We start from the raw sequence: 16,541 nt of genomic DNA, 5'->3' as shown, positions 1-16,541 counted from the left end.
AGTGTAGAGTCAGCAGGCATTACCTGGGAACTTATTAGTAAAGCAGAATCTCAGCCCTGTCTTAAATTGCTGAATCAGAATCTACATATTACAAAGTTTTCTAGGTAATTAATTTACACAGTAAAGTTTGAGAAACACAGCCTTAGCAAATATGGGATGAGTCCTTTGGTGCTCTGCCTTAGAGATATTTCCCTCTTACAAAGAAAATTCATCGTGGATTTGTTTGCAAAGCCCTCACACAATTGTATTCAGTGCTAGCCAATGAGAAAACGGTCCATGAAAAAATTCTAGTCAAATTAACTGCTGGAGGAGTGTAGAATGAGATATGATTCCTCATTCATCATTTCAATAAAAAGCAAACAATTAAGTTCAGGCAAACAATAAAACATCATTTTAATTAAACAACAGAAGGACAGTGAGCTCACTAGACATGCAGGATTTAATTTACCTTCCAGCATATTGACAGTACTTACTGTTTGTCATTCTGGACAGACTTTGAGAATATTTTTTTTCCCCAAAATGATGGAAGATGCCTACCTTCCTGTCCATGTGTTTGTTTTATTCCATTTATACATTTCAAGACTAAACTATTATCCATTTCTTGCATCCCATCCCAGTCTCCCTTCCGTTATTTCCCTCCCACTTCTCTCCCCAACAAAAGGGCCTTACATGTAGTTTAATTTGGTATGACAACCTCTTCTGGAATATTCCTAAGGAAGACATAAAACCTCTGGCTGAAATGTTACAACAGTGGGACCCAACTCCTCTGTAAATCATGCTATGATCAATTTAGCTGCATATCTATTGGGATAAACTCTAAATATTTGGGATATTTAAAAATGTATCTTTCGTATTAAGTCATATGCCTTCCTGCATGTCCATTTATTGGTTTTCATGCTGCTCTCTAAAACAGAAGACAACAACAAAACAATTCCTTCTTCTACAGGATGAGAGGTCTTAAACTGGTGGGCATTTGACCCATTTCTCTAAATCATTTCTTTTTTAGGTTGAACATGCCTGTTTCCGTCAATCACTCTTCAAAAGACATATGTATCAGACTTTGAAGTCTGACATATTTGTAGGACCCTAAAATCTGCCAGTCCAGCATATAGCAGGTGTCCAATAAATGTCAAGTCCTTTTCTAAGTATAAAATGATCTGTTCTCTGAAATCATTCTTTCTATTCAAGATTTTCTGTGACACATTTCACTAGATCCAGCTACGATACCTGAGATGTCATCTCTGTAAGCAGAGTACAGTGGAACTCTCACCACCCCTTCCAAGGAGAGCAGTTTAAGATGACTGCTGCTGGTTTGTTTGTTTGTTCTGTTGTTGTGTTTTGATTGTCTCAGCTAGGTCACTCCAATTTCAGAATGACCTCAACTCACCTGTGAACCCCTGGGTCTTTATCATGAACATGTGCCCCGTCAGCTTTTTGATGAGCTGCCCCTCTGCCATCGATCGTTTGAACCTATCTGTGTTTCATATTACTGGTCATTCCAGGCAATTAAAACCCTGATTCTGCCTTTGTTGTGTTAGGCATTCTTTCCACTGTGCTCATCATCCTCCATGTTTCTCCTTGGGATATAGAGTCTTGCTACTTCTGTAGCTGTGGCTTGAGGAGGAGGGCAACCGACATTACCAGAGAGGCTACAACGGGCCAGGCTTGACCCAAGAAGCAACGACATGTCCTATGAATATCTGTTTCTCCCATACATAGCACTTCTGCCTGATTGATGTATGTTCTTTAGAGCTGGAGTGTTTTCATTTTCTTCTCCATGTTATCATCTCAGCAGACCACTAAGCTTGGGTTTTGGTAGGCTCCCCGACCTGCCCGGATTCTTCATTTCTTTTTCTGGCTGCCTGTCTGCCTGGATTACATCTTCTACTCTGTGCAGGGGCGCTTCACGTGCTCAGGACATCAGAAAGCAGAGATATAGTTCTTAAGGTATTTCAGCATCTTCTCCAACGGGGAGACTAGGGAGCTTTAGCACAGCACACTGATGACTCACACTATCAGGACCTGTCAGGTCACCAACACATATCCTCACGTCTCCCCTGCCTTTCCAGGTGAAGCCCAGCTTCCGCAGTTCCCTCCCACCTGCGCGTCTTCACCTCCTGCGACGATGCACACAGTTTCCCCCTCCCTGCCTTGTCTTTGCCAAGGCAATAGCACCCAGAGCTTGCCCTCCAACCTTTCAGTCACTTAACGTACAATTTCATCAGTTCTAAAATCTCACATACCTCTGCCCAGTGAGGCTCTTGGCCTCGTTCTGAAGTAATTGTTTGCAAACTGTGGAAAGCACAGTAATATCCCACAGTAAAGAAGCATGTTATTCTCAGGGCTGTGGTAATATAGGTGTTTTGTCTGCTTGTTTTCTCCTCCTGTAACCTAGAAGGCTGAATTTTGGCTACTTCCTGCAGCAGTTGCCATTTTCTAATTGTTATTATCCTTTTCCAAGTGACATGGGGGAAATGATGAAAAATATAAGAAAAGATGTGGCAGAAAAAAAACATGTCTTGAGTCCAATGGCTCCCAACATTGCTGCCTAATAGAATATGTTGGGGAGTTGTTTTTGGTGTTTTCATTTTAATCCTGATACAAGGCCCCAGACCAATTAAGTCCAAAACTACAGGGCTAAGACCCAGTTAATGAGTAGTTTTTAAAGCTTATCAGGTGTTTCCAATGTATGGTCAAGGCAGAGACCAACTACTTCAGCCTGACAGGAGAAAGAGGTGTTTTAAATAGGATGGGACCTGGACATAAAAGGGATGGAAAGAATTTTAATGACTAAATTTAGGATCAGTTGTTCTTGACATTGGAACTAGCTATATCCTAATGAGGCAACATGAGGTATATATATATTTTCAAAAGTAGAAAAGCAAATATTAATTGTTTCTTTAAAAGTTAATATGTTTTTTAATAGGCATAATTATTGCTGGTAAAATTGACATTTTGCATAATTAGCAACATGCAGTGATCGGAGGACCAGAAAAGGTTTTTCAAAAGCAAGTCAGCCAGATGTCCAACTGGTGGTAAACACAGCCTCTGAAGTTTAGTATGAGAGGAAATGAAAGTCAATTTCATGGTGGTTAGCTAGCTTCCTGGTGTTTTTCCACTGGTGGGACACTGAAATTCTTGTAAAGCAGCAAAAAGAATCTCCCTCGACCCTTTCTCCATCACTCATCTGTGTGTTTGTTTATAGAACATAAGGAGGTGGCTGTGGGAGAGAAGGGAGACTGAGGACGTATGATCAAAGCTTTGTAGCCACACCAATTGTTTTATTGGTAACTCACAACCAGTGGATGGGATTCGAGACGGGCTGTGTCCTTAGTGGATTCCACTCCGCCGTGATTCATATCAGAATGAGGTTCCAAAGCAGAAATATTCACAATCGCAAGCACATCTGGCCTCAGAGTACCTGTGTTGACTGTGTGGCTTAGAAAAATAAAAATCTACAGAAGCCAGTTGCTCTGCCCGACGTCACTACAAGTACATTCTCAGTTTCACCTGACTGTATCACAATGCCCGCTGGCAGGTACAGTCTTTATTATTTCCTGGGCGAGACACAGAGCCGTGGTCAAGGATTCAGAGGATGCTTTCTAACCTAACTCATTCACAACCAAAGGCTCCTTCACCGTGAGTCATCACCTCAAATAACTGATTCGTCTTCCCAGGAATGACACTACTGACTTGAATCCATAATCTTTTTTTTTTCCTCTTCTAACAACTTTTCTCCGCCATATTTCCACACTTATTTCTTTCTTCTGCATTTAGACCAGAAAGTAAAACTGGTTTGTTTCTCTCCAAATAAAAATGCACAGCTGGTGAGAAGCTATTTTGAGTAGCGAGCGCACGGCCCAACGGCAGCACAGCCAGAACTCCCAGACCTGTCAAAGCACCATTTATGCTTCTCTTTTCTTACCTGCGAGAACCAGGAGTTTCCTTCAAGAAGCCATCTAGCTCCCTGATGCTGGAGCAGAACAAACACAAAATAAGATTTGAGAGAAAGAGTACTTTCAAGGCCTCCTTGACTCAGAAACCAGTAAGAGTCAATAAAGTGTACCAGGCATGTGATCAATGCACAGAGTGGGCTTGCTAGATGGCAGGAGGCGACGTGGTTAAGGTCACAGTAGTTCCAGGGGGAACCAGCTGGCTGAGATGTTCTGCTAGCAAGTTAAACACAGACAGGAAACCGTGTGTCTGATACTGTAAAAAAATAATTTGTCTTCCTGCCAGAGTTAGGCTTGCAAACCAAAGAGGCTGTTTTCATTTAAAAGAAATTCTACAACAATGAGAGAGGAAGGAATGAAACTCTGGCTGTTAGGAGTCCACGTCTCCCTTCCTTAACTTCTCCAGTCAGAGAGCATGTGAACTATGAAAGCCTGCACACAGCTGGCAGGTCACCAATGAACACACATTGGGTGACAGCCGACATCTGATGGTCTGCTTCTCTATTTCACCACATGGGTTGAACTCTGAGTCAGAGTGGTTTCTAGAGTCCTAGTTTCTGAGCTAACTAGATATAATTGATGTATTTACTGATAGTTCCATCCTGTAAAAAAAGAAAAGAAAAAAGAAAAAATGTCATGCAACCTACAGATAGATATAGCAATGAAGGAAAACAAAAGTAAAAGTGGGAGTTGGGATCAAGACAAATGGAAGAATGTTGCTTATGGCGGATGGAAACTAAACACAATACAGTTGAAGGAATTTTCACAATACAGTTGAAGGACAGAGAATACAACATGACATTGGTATATCGCTCCTCGCTCACCTGGCCAAATCCCACATAAGATACTTGAATTTAGGGGAAAGACCGTAACGGTTTACAGCCAAAATGTACTGAATACTTGCTCTGTGCCAAGTACTTCCCTAAGTTCCCCACGTGAATAAACTCACTTACGTTCGCCAAAGTCCTATTCAGAGTGAGTACTAGTTCCACCTACATTTTTCAGAGGGGAAACCAGGTGAATTAGTTCACCCGAAGACAAACAGCTTATAAATGGTGTAGTTGGTATCGCAACCCAGATAATCGTCCTGGGGAGACTGTGATCTTCTCCAAACATGAGCACCAGTAGCTGGCCATCATTTAGGAACATCACATTCCTCACAAACACATAAATAGTGCAATCCTGGGCATGTAGCCCTTGCTGAGGACTTGGGGAGTGGTGGGTCAGAGGGGCCACTCAGTGACAGCCACGTGTGCACAGAGCAGGTGGCCTCTTACGTGAGGTGCACAGCCTTCCATGGGTATAAGGCTGATAAAGAGCACACAACCCCACCCAGACCTGAGCAAAGCAGGGTAAGGATATTCCCTGAAAAGGAGACAAGATTCTCTGACCCTTCTGTGGACAAAAGGTGGAGAACCTGATGTTAGATCTTGGGAAATTCAGGCCACTCCCTGGACACCCACTGCTTTGTCAGTAAAATGAAAAGTTTGGACGAGCTAATTTCAGGGATTTCATTTCAACGTAAAAAGGTTATAGACTCCCACAAGACAAGGGAAAACAAGTGTTGGCGAAGATGTGGAAAAAAGGGACCCCCGTTTCTACTGTTGGTACAAATGTAAATTGGTTCAGCTATAATGGAAAACAGTACGGAGCTTCCTCAAAATATGAAAAATAGGACTACCATATGATCCAGCAATTCCTTTTCTGGGTATATATTCAAAACACATGAAAACAGGATCTTGAAGAAATGTCTCCATGTTCAGTGAGCACTCCATGAGCACTCCGTGTTCACTGCAGCAGTGTCCACAATAGCCATGACATGGAAACAACGTAAGTGCCAAACACCGGATAGATGGATAAGAAGCTGTGGTACACACACACACACACACACACACACACACACACACAATGGAATATTATTCAGCCACGAGGAAGAAGGAAATCCTGATATTTCCAACAACATGGATGGACCTTGAGGGCATTATGCTAAGTGAAATAGGCCAGATGGAGAAAGACAAATACTACATGGGATAATTTATATGTGGAATCTAAAAAATTAGTCAAACTTACAGAGACAGAGCAGAATGGTAGTTACCATGGGCTGGGAGGGTGGAGGAAATAGGGAGAGGTTGGTAAAAGGATACAGACTTTCATCTGTAAGAAGAATAAGCTCTGAGGATACAATGTAAAACATGGTGACTACAGTGGATAACACTGTATTGTATAATTGAAATTTACTAAGAGTAGAACTTAAATGTTCACACTTACACACACACACACACACACACGATTAATATGTGAGGTGACAGATCTGTTAATTTCCTAGATGGCAGAACTCCTTTCACACTGTATATGTATATATCACCATGATGTACCCTTTAAATATCCTATAATTTTTTTTTTGCCAATTATACCTCAATAAAGCTGAAAAATGCAAAAAATGTAATGCCCAACCCCCCACCAAAAAAAGTTATGACTCTAGGAAACAAGACAACACACTGAAAGTAGTTAGCATAGATGAACAAATCCACTACAGGCTTTCATCCCAGGGCAGTGATCATTGCTACTCTTGTCCAATGAATTCCCCCAGTCTGGGCCTTGGGCATGGTGCCAGCTTGCCTGCACTTCACTTAAGGAAGTGGAGTGGGCCTCTGGCCTTGAAACCAAACTTTACAAAGTCCAGGACTTGAGTTTAGTGCTAATTCCTTTTCCTGTGTGGCCATGGTGCCGCTCAGTTTCCAGAATAAGCAGTCAGTTCTAAATCAGGAGGAAAACTAGGATGGCCAGGGAGCTGGCAGTGGGCCAGAAGTACGCCTCCTTTAGTCTCCCACGTATCACCTTCTTGCTTTCCTTGTGCCCACCTCCAGCAGATGACTGAGAAACAAATGGATTCAGGCAAAAGCTTTTCAGTGCCACTCTACTACTTGTCCAGGGCTCCCTGGGGCTACCAAGCAACTCTTGTAGATCCAATTCAGTACAACATCATCTAAAATGCATCTCAATAACATTCCTAAATGTCTTCTCGCTTTGAGCAATATTAGAGGACAATCCCACTGATAAACTGAAATGAACATTATCATGGAAAACCCAAAGAAATGTTCCCGAAAAGGTGCCTGATCCTCTCTCCATCCAGACCCATGTTAGCACCGTTTGGAGTATATTAAAAATGAACTTCACTACTGCCGTTGAAAAACACCCACATTTCACCGGGGAGTCCTGTTATATGAATGGACTGAGTGAGTAAAGTATATTTAGCTCATTTCCAAATGACCAGGTTTAAGATCACATTTATTCCTCTTGAGCTGATTAGCTCAGCATGTTACCAGCAAGAAGTTAACAAGACCCTTCTCTGGTTCTGTCCCTAGCGGGGGGAGCTCACACCAGTGCTTTCCACACTTCAATATGCAGACAAATCACCAAGGACACTGTTACAACCCAGATGCTGATGCAATAGATCCAGGAGGGCTCCAAGTTTCTGCACTTCTAACAAGCTCCCTGGTGAGCTTGTCTGGTCTGCCAACACTTGGAATAGCAAAGGGTTTCACCATTTGGAAGAAATGTGCTCCTTGGCTTAGTGTTCTTACCAAGGGGACAAAGAGAAAGAAAGGAGGCACTACTGTGTGCTAGCCACGTACTGCGCAGGGCACTGACACCATCATCCTCTTCGATCCCCACAACCATCCCACGTGATGGGACCATTACTAGCCTAGATGGTCCACAAGGGATCAGGCATTCAATGAGAAGGCCACCGGGCCCAAAGCAAGCTTTCTGTGAAAGAAAGAAGAGGGAGTGAATCCCTTTGGCAAGTACAGAACTGCAATGACCCTCATCACTGATCTGAAAGGCCCTTGTGAATCGTTCCCGTTTTACTTAGCTACCTCCTACTGTGGTTCTGAGTCAAAACAGGAACAACGGGCCTAATTTGTAATATTATCCAAGGATGAAGGGATGTGGTTAGCTTTGATTAGAAATCCTAGACTCAGCGTGGCCCCCCTTCCTCTGGGAAGGCGTGTAGAGAAAAAGAGAAACTGGATGAGGGACAGATTAAAGCAAGACAAGCTCCTCCAAAACTCTTGGGGTACAATGCCTGGAGGTGTCTGCTGTGCTGGCATGCCATGGTCAAAACTCAGCCACAAAACCTCAACGCTGGAACATACCTAAGGGCTGAACTGTCCTGGCTTCATGTTTGAAGAGAAGCAAAAGTCCTAAACCCTACAGAAAAAGCCCAAGTAGTAGAAACAGCTAACAGACAGTGACTCCTTATGCTGTGCCAGGCACGACTGGAAACACTCTGCATGTATGAATCTAGTCAGTCCTTCCATCACAACAACCCCCTTCTTCCTTTTGTTTCCATTTCATAGACAAGGCGGCTAAAGCATGGAGGTATCAGGTAACTGGTCCAAGGTGGCAGTGATAGTAAGGGGTAAAATACGCCTTAAATCCAGGAAACTCCCTTGGGGTTCCCAGTGTTAATCATTCCAGGGGCCATTTCTCTCTTACCTAAAACAGCAGAAATCATCTCCTTGCCCAGTGGTCTGCAAATGCAGTGTCTTTGCTGCTCTTGGAAACCATTTATGAAATGAATAAAACTGAATGGTTGTGTCTGATTCTAAATGATTCAGTAGGAGATCAATAGCCACATAATGTCTTCTAAAGTGGATATGTCATTGGCAAGTAAATAGGGCACCTATGAGCTTCGGATTCTCTCTTCCTACATCCTATGCTCACTTCCGTCCTGGAGGCTGATAGGTCTTACCTGACTCACAGCTGTCACCAGGCCATCAATTATAACCAAGGCAAACACCATCTCTTCTAACTGGAATCTTATGTCTTGGTGAGTTCAGGGGTAGGTAGACATTGACTTCCTTAGAAGTCTACACAATATCTTTTGGCAAGAGGGAGTCTTCCGAGACAGGACCAAAGACATAACTGTTGAAGCACAGCTGTGAAAAGCAGACCTCAGCCTCATTCTTGTTGGTCGTCTACTCTCACCTGCCCTTGGCCACTTCAGGGAAGCAGGAGAGTCACCAGACACAGGACAGGGCCCCACTGGGGGGTTTCATGGGTAAGGGGCAATACTTGGTTCACCAAGAAAGACACAAGTTGTCTTTAACTCCTTTGTTCTAGAGCAATTTTCAAACTTATGAAAGCCAGCAAGCTTGCTGTAGTCCTTATCTTCTACTGAAGCTCAGTATACACAGCAGGTAGAGGAGAATTGACTCGATCCCTTCCCCCTCAGTTTCTCAGTGCAGTCCCTGATGCCCCTTGGAATGCCCTGTACTAGGGAACTAAGACCTTGGCAAAAGTCTGGAGACCTGAGCTGTAGCCCAGCTCAACCACTGACAAGATGAGTAATTGAAGGCAAGTCACTTCTGTGTTGCTGTTTTTCCTCCAGCATCACCTGGAAATAGTGATCTAATTACCTTGTGGGACATGAGGAGGATTACCTCAATGTATCTTCAATGCATTTTCTGTGTATTTCTCATGTACACAAAATAAAAGCGCTTTGAGGAGAGGAACAGGACAATAGGCATAAAAGCCATTGTACACGCTGACCTCCAGGAGCCTGAAATGGGATAACGGGGGTTTGTATAGAGGTCCATTCTCCCCTCAAACATCATCCAGCCTTCAGGATCACTTACTGCATGGCATAGAGACAAGTGGCATGGAGTGGGAGAGAAAATGTGAGCTAAATGATGCAGAGCTGGCATTTGGTTTTGTTTGTTTGGTAGGTTTTTAGAATAAGCTTCGTACCTCCAGAAACAAAGGAAAACAGCAGCATTTTATTGTCTGAGGCTGGGGGCACCCCATGTATCCATTCTTCAGAGCACTGAGGTCATGGCATTGGTTAAGTAACATCAAAACCACAAAGGAAAAAAAACACCAAATTGTTTAAAATGTGAATAAAAATTCCAATATGACTGCAAAAAGGCATGAGGGAATTTAGTGGGAGTCACAAAAACGTTCTGTATCTTGATTATCAGAGCAGTCATAGAGTTGTACACATTTGTCACAATTCAGCAAGCCGTAGAGTTGAAAAGGGTGAATTTTATTTTATATAAATTACATATCAATGAATCTGACTTTTTAAAAATCTCAATTATATGCTTTACCAAATTAAGGATTCCCATGCAAAATTCTATGCAGAGTAATCTCTCTGGAAGAATGGATGACCATTGACTATTAGCAATGGACATGAAGATTAGGGGACAAATTAAAAGGGAGACTTTCTTTTCACTGTACCCATTTTGTAGCATTTGAATTTTTAAAATATATGTATCTATTATCTGTTTAGATACAGAGAGATAGAATGAGAGGAGAAAGAAGGAAATAAAAAGAGAAGAAGGAGAGAAGGGAGGAAGGAAGGGAAGCCCTTACAGATTTTTTTTTAGTTCATACACAGCCCTAAATCCTAGCTATGCCACCAATTAGACATGTGATTCTGGAGAAAGTGTTCATCTTCCCTGAGTTTGATTTGCTCACCCATCAGATGAGGATTCTGCCAGTGCCTACTTGTGGGGTAGCTGTGAATGTAAATGAGGCCATGCCTTGGAAAAGGTCTGAGTACTGTACATAGCAATGGTACATTCTCTCTGAATGTGACCTATCATTCATAATAGCACTGAAAATTAAGAGCTACATTTCAAAAGAGAATCTGTAGCTCAACTTTTTTCCCTTCCCTATTTTAAGAAAACCAGAAGATGTAAGTAATTATCATCCACTATGTGTGCAGATCAGAATCTGACAACAAGATGTGAGTATTACAGTAATAGAAATACAGTGTAAAACACTCCAGAGGTTTGGTGTTCGCCATCTTGTTTGATTTGGAGTGGAGAAATAAAAATTACTTCAAGGGTTGTCATTCCTTAGTATAAAGAAGAGATGGTGGCAATAAGTGGAGAAATAGAACCTAAAATGTTGCTTTAGTATCTGCTGTTTTAGGTGGGGGGAAATACTCTCTTTTCAGAGAAGAGAGATGCTTAAAAAGCAAAGCAAACATCCCGTAGAACATTTTAGAAGATTAAATGCAAAACAACCCCGGAACATTGTAAAAGATGCTGAAATCACCCAGACATCTGAGTCAACAGCTGTGCTGGATTTCTTGAACAATGAGAAATTGTCTTTAGGGTGATTATCTCACCTCATATAGAAAGAAATAGTCTGATAATGAATAAGAGGGAAAATGTATGAATGTGGGCCCATGATTTTCACCTAAGTTGACATACATTGAAAACTTATGTCATTAATCTTAAAAGCTTATCGTTTTTTTGTTTTTCTTTTTTTGTGTGTGTATGTATGTGTATGTATGTGTGTGTATCCATCTGACTTCAAGTCATTTTTCAAATTTTGTCCCTTTTGGATAAAATAAACTTTTCGATTGTGGACAAGCCAGTATGCAAAAGGAGAGAAAAGTTTCATAGGTGATAGTAAAATGTCTAATTAAAGACTAATTCCTTCAGCTTAGCTTGGGCCTTTTTTAAGAAAGTGAACTGCTTGGAGAAAGTTGACATGTTAATTCAAAATATCAGGTATTAAGCTTTAGTGTGATTTAATGTAGTTATATCTTTCCTTCTAACTCAAATTACATAAGTAAACTGAGATAAATGGAGTGTTTCTAGGATGAGAAACCAGGAAGAAGGAGAGATTTTGTAAAGTGTTGCACTGAGAAGATATACATGCCTACCTTCATGTATTGAGAAGTTGGCAGAGGTGGGAAGTTGGACAGGAAGAGAGGGAAATGGGCAGTAGGTGAAGGACACAGAGAGAGAAGAAGGAGGGTTTGCAGTGCTGCTGAGCACCATATACAATGGAGGAAACACGTCATTTCCCATAGATGGAGCACATACAGGGATAGAGGGTAGACGCAGCACTTGGGTTCCAAAAGGAATGTTTACTGAATCATACCTATTTTGGGTTAAAATAACTGTTTCACACTCTGAATTTACATTCCTAAAACCAAGAGAATATTATTTTTACCATCAGACTGGCAAAACTAAAAGGCTTATACTCTTCAGTGTTGGAGAAGGCACATGGAAATCCATACGCTCAGATATCATTTTTTTGGAAGTAGAACAATTTAATAGTGGTGACCATATTTAAAATGTTCATAACTTTGATCTAGAAACTTCACTTCTAGAAATCTATCTTGCAGAATATTAATAGCACATGTGTAAGATATTCAATGTGGCATTAATTGAAAAACTGAAGACACCTAAATATTCCACCAAACAGAGGAATGGTTCAATTAGTGATGGGGGATAATCCATATTATGGAATTCTCGACAACTGAAAGATGTGGAGTATATCTTTATGTATTGTCTTATTTAGAAGGAGAAGTAAAAGTGTTTTTTTTTTAAAAAAGTCACCAAATATTTATAGTCACATCAACTACTTGTACTGAAAGATGGATGAGTAGATGGGATAAATAGATGGATGGACAGATGGAGAGATGGAAAATGCATGGATGGAGGAAGGCAGGGAAGAAAAGAGGGAGAGAGGGAGGAGTAAGGAAAGAGAGCAGGAAGGAGGGATTATATGAATGAATGAGACATGTGTATCCAACAGACTCTCAATATTGATTATCTGTTGAGGTGATGAGGTTTATGTACTTCCATTTTGAAAATTTTACATATTGTTTGAAATTTTGATAAGGGATATCTGCTTTTGTAATTCAAAATTATTGAGTTTTTTTTTTTAAAGTGAGGGACCAGTTTGTGCCCTTCTTTCAAGCTGAGTGAATGCTGAACTTCAAAGATAAACGTCAGTATCTAATCCAGTCTTCCCGTCTCCCTGAGTAAACCTTGGCTCTTTATTTTTCTTCTACATTTCAGTTCCCCTCTCAAGTGGGACAAATAATAAGTGTCCTTTAGACAAATCCTAGGAATAAGTACATAAAACCACTTGAGTTCATTCAAAGCAAGTGCCCCTCTTGTATCAAATAGCCTCCTCTAATCTCTAGACCAATAGTTTTCAAAGTTTAGCTGCATCAGAATCATTTGGAAGGTTTGTTAAAACACAGATTGCTGGGCCCAGCACCCACAGTTTCTGATTCAGTGGGTCCGTGGTGAGGCCCCCGAATCTGCCTTTCTAACAAGTTCTCAGGTGCTGCTGCAGCTGCTGCTGTTCCAGGGACCACATTTTGAGAACTACTGCTCAAAGTGAAAGACACTCTTTGTCAAAGACAAATCATAATGTGGGCCTACGAGCCAGATTGGATAAAGATAGAACCAACCCTACTCCTCAGTAAGTACTGCTTTCCACCAAGTGACTGGGTTGCTAATCCCTAGAGCATCAGCTCACTCTGCAGGTTCAGACACAGAAGGAAGAGCAGTACTTGAGACTCAGACCTGGGATACAAGAGATCAGCATAGAGGAGGTCGGGCTGCAGACCATCAGGAGAAAAAGACTTACCTTCGGAGAAGATGATGATGTCATTGCACTCATCCGTGCTACAGGAACACATAAAGAAAGTCTCGCCGTCCACTTTTTTTTCCTTCATAATACACTTTGTAGAAGCAGCATCTTCAAGGACAAATCCATGGTAGACAAGCTTGGGGTCATGGCAAACCGTCTCGAGTGTAATGTTCTCATCATTCTTTCTCCTTGGGTGCAGAGGTTCATGGTGGAGGGCCGGGGTGGGGAAAGAAAAAGAGAGTGGATGGATATGGTTTCTGGACAGAAAAGCAATCTGGAATGTATTTCCTTCATGAAGTTGTTTCTAACAATGGCAGCTGGTTCTTGTTTTCCAGTATTAACAGGTTGTCCCATAATCTCCTGTGCTTTTTCTACTCACTTCAGTTTTTCTTTGGCTTATTCTCAGAGCCCACTTAGGATTATAAACATGAGAGCTTTCCTTGGGGGCTAACCTGTCGGTCCTTTTACACATTAAGTCTTAATTCAATCATTAAAGGGGAAGGCACGAGAAAACAAGATTGCTGGGTCCTCAGGATGACGTTAAACCTCCAGGCTCACTTTGCAGCCCTAGTTTATTTGGCAGAACCAGGGTCATGTCTAGCTAACCTGTCGTCAAAGAGCATGCCTGGGAAAATACTGCAATTCCCCTTTTGTTGTCAGCTGGGCCCCAGGGCACTGTGTGTGAGGGCATATTCCATGTCAGCAGCTAGCTGTTCTGAGAAAACAAGATACTTCCTAGATAAAGAATTGCAATTTCCAGAATTACAGAAAGGAACAACAGAGGGGGGAAAAACATTAAAACATATGGGAAAGAACTGCAAGGTGTTCTTCATTTACTGTTCAGTGAAATGTTTTATGCTGTCAGAAATTAATTTCTTCTTGGAATCATTTGGAGCCTGACTCGGCGTAGGGCTCAGTGAATCTTTCACACAGCATTTTACTTAGGGCCTAGGAAAGGCTCACTTGGCTGTATGTGTACATTACGTCTAAAAATGACATGCTTAATGCCCGCTATTATCATTGCAAAAGCCAAAGTCAAACTCTGGCATCCCTGGAAAGTGCATTCTTTCTCTATCTGCTTCCCTCTGCTCCCCTCATAAACGTGCCATCTTGGATGTTTGGGTCCAATGCCAAGGTGGGTCTGACATCCTTCCTCCCAACTCTGTCCTTTGTGGATGTAAAACGTTTGTTGTCTTGAAGGGTATTCTCTACAGCTGGAGGGGGAGTCTAGGGAGGGGCTAATCGGGCTTTACATGACTTGATAGGTCCAGTCTGCACATGTAATCTTCCCTGGGAAGGATTCTTGAATGCATACATAGGAATACACATGTGCTCTAACACACGAGGTTGCTGTTCACAGCCAGGAGAATGGGAGGCAGGCTGGAAGCAAGAAGCAGCTAAGATACAGCTCTCACCTGGAAAGAGCTGGGCCCACACCTAGGGAAGGAGCAACTTGACCGATTCCACCCTTTAGTGCTGAATTCAAGGACAATGCAGGACAGTGTGTCAACAAGTAAGAGTGAGCGTGAGTGAGGATGGAACAGCCCAACCAGGAATGGAGTCACGTGTATGACATCCAGACAGCCCAGGGTGGACTCCAGCACAGACACTTACTTGTACCTGTGTGAAAAACGGTAAGCTCCAGCAGGAGCAAGGGGAGCAAGGGCTTGCTAAGTGCGTCCCTACTGTCAAAGGAAGAGTAACATACATAGTTGGAATCTGTACTCGAGGGTGGCAAGCAGGGAGCTAAAGGAAACTTAACTCAGCACGATCACACCACAAATGGTGTGTAGGTAAAAATCTTCCTATCCTTAATCCCAAGGGTATGGAGTCTTGGCAAAAATGGTGGGCATGAAACAAGAACACCTCCCTCCCTTCCCACGTGTGTGTGTGTGTGTGTGTGTGTGTGTGTGTGTGTGTGCGCAGGGTTGTATTTTGGTAACAAAAGGCAGGCATGCTGAGTCCTCTATGCTCCCAGAGAAAGCATGGTATATCTTTCTTGTGAATCTTCTAGAGGCCAAGGGACAGGAAGGAATTGGGAGCCACAAAGCCCAGCTGCTCTGCACTGACTGGGCAGCTCTTTCAGAGGTTCTTGCTTCCCGCCTCCTAGTTGCTTAGAGAACCAGACTTGCAGAGAGGAAACTCAGCTAAAATACTTGAGTCTGGGTAAAGTCCTTAACTGTTTTCTCCACTCACTCCTGTCGCAGTGTTTTCCCTGACAGCAGAGCTCATATTTTTGCAAAATATTGTTGGAGCCAGCTGAGCATAGAAAGGGAAAACACAGTGAAAAAAATACGGACTTCTGTGTCCTGCAACATTTGCTCTGAGCAATTGAAGGTGAAAAATTTGTCAGTAGACTTGGAAAAAGAACCACAGTCATGAAATTAATTTTGGTTTCAAAATACTTCTATTCTTGGACAGAATTTGAGCATTTTACATGGGATGGGCACACAATTGACATTATTTAAACCAATGAATGAATCAATGGATGAATGAAAACAACACTAAAACTGATAAAGACATTGAAATGCACTATGATGAAAGCCCCTTTCAGTTTCCACACCTGGCTCTTGCTAAAATAGACTTCTTTCTTAGTTTGGGTTCCCTGGAAACAGACATGGAGGCTGAGATTTTTCTGTGCAGGAGATTTTGGGAGAGACACCTGTAAGGCACTGAAGGGAGCAGTACTGCACAGAGGAGTTGAACCACAATGTAGTTTGCAGTGAAGGACTCAGCTAATCCCTCAGAAGCTGTAAGGCTGGATGGCCTGTGGGAACTGTTGCAAATTGAGGCAAAGTAGCCAGGCATTTGGACCCCTGCATCCATCAATCATAGGAGGCTGGCTACTCAGGAAAAGAGGCCAAACCCCAGAAGAGGTCAAATGAGAAGAAAGCAGCTCCTCTCAGTGGAGGGGAACTTGTGGGAGAGAATGGCGATGATCCCTCAGCAGCCAGTGCTTCAGAGGCTGAGGGGGTGACGCCTCAGTGCTGACGGGGTCCGGGACCCACCACACATCCCTTTCTCCTTTTGCCAAGACAGGTAAAAATAACATTTCCTATATTTGCTCTTTATAGCTGGGACACGGAGGAGAGAGAGAGGCTTCCCCTCCCCCACATTGTTCCCGTTTTCTGAAATAAGAGTAGCCTCTATTCTGGAGATTTGATTCACAACCAA

General features: G+C 42.4%; 1 protein-coding gene across 1 annotated transcript in view; it reads right to left on the bottom strand.

Annotated features, from left to right (window-relative positions):
- The window catches only part of TGFBR2 (transforming growth factor beta receptor 2), an 83,183-nt gene that overhangs the window by 29,882 nt on the left and 36,760 nt on the right, over nucleotides 1-16,541 (bottom strand). The window contains exon 3 of the mRNA XM_081073316.1: nucleotides 13,365-13,555. Within this exon, the coding sequence (XP_080929442.1) occupies nucleotides 13,365-13,555 (191 nt within the window). The remainder of the gene's footprint in view (nucleotides 1-13,364; nucleotides 13,556-16,541) is intronic.

Source organism: Rhinolophus hipposideros, assembly GCF_964194185.1.
Source record: "Rhinolophus hipposideros genome assembly, chromosome: 14".
NCBI classification, from domain to species: domain Eukaryota; kingdom Metazoa; phylum Chordata; class Mammalia; order Chiroptera; family Rhinolophidae; genus Rhinolophus; species Rhinolophus hipposideros.
This window is presented reverse-complemented; position numbering and strand designations above follow the sequence as displayed.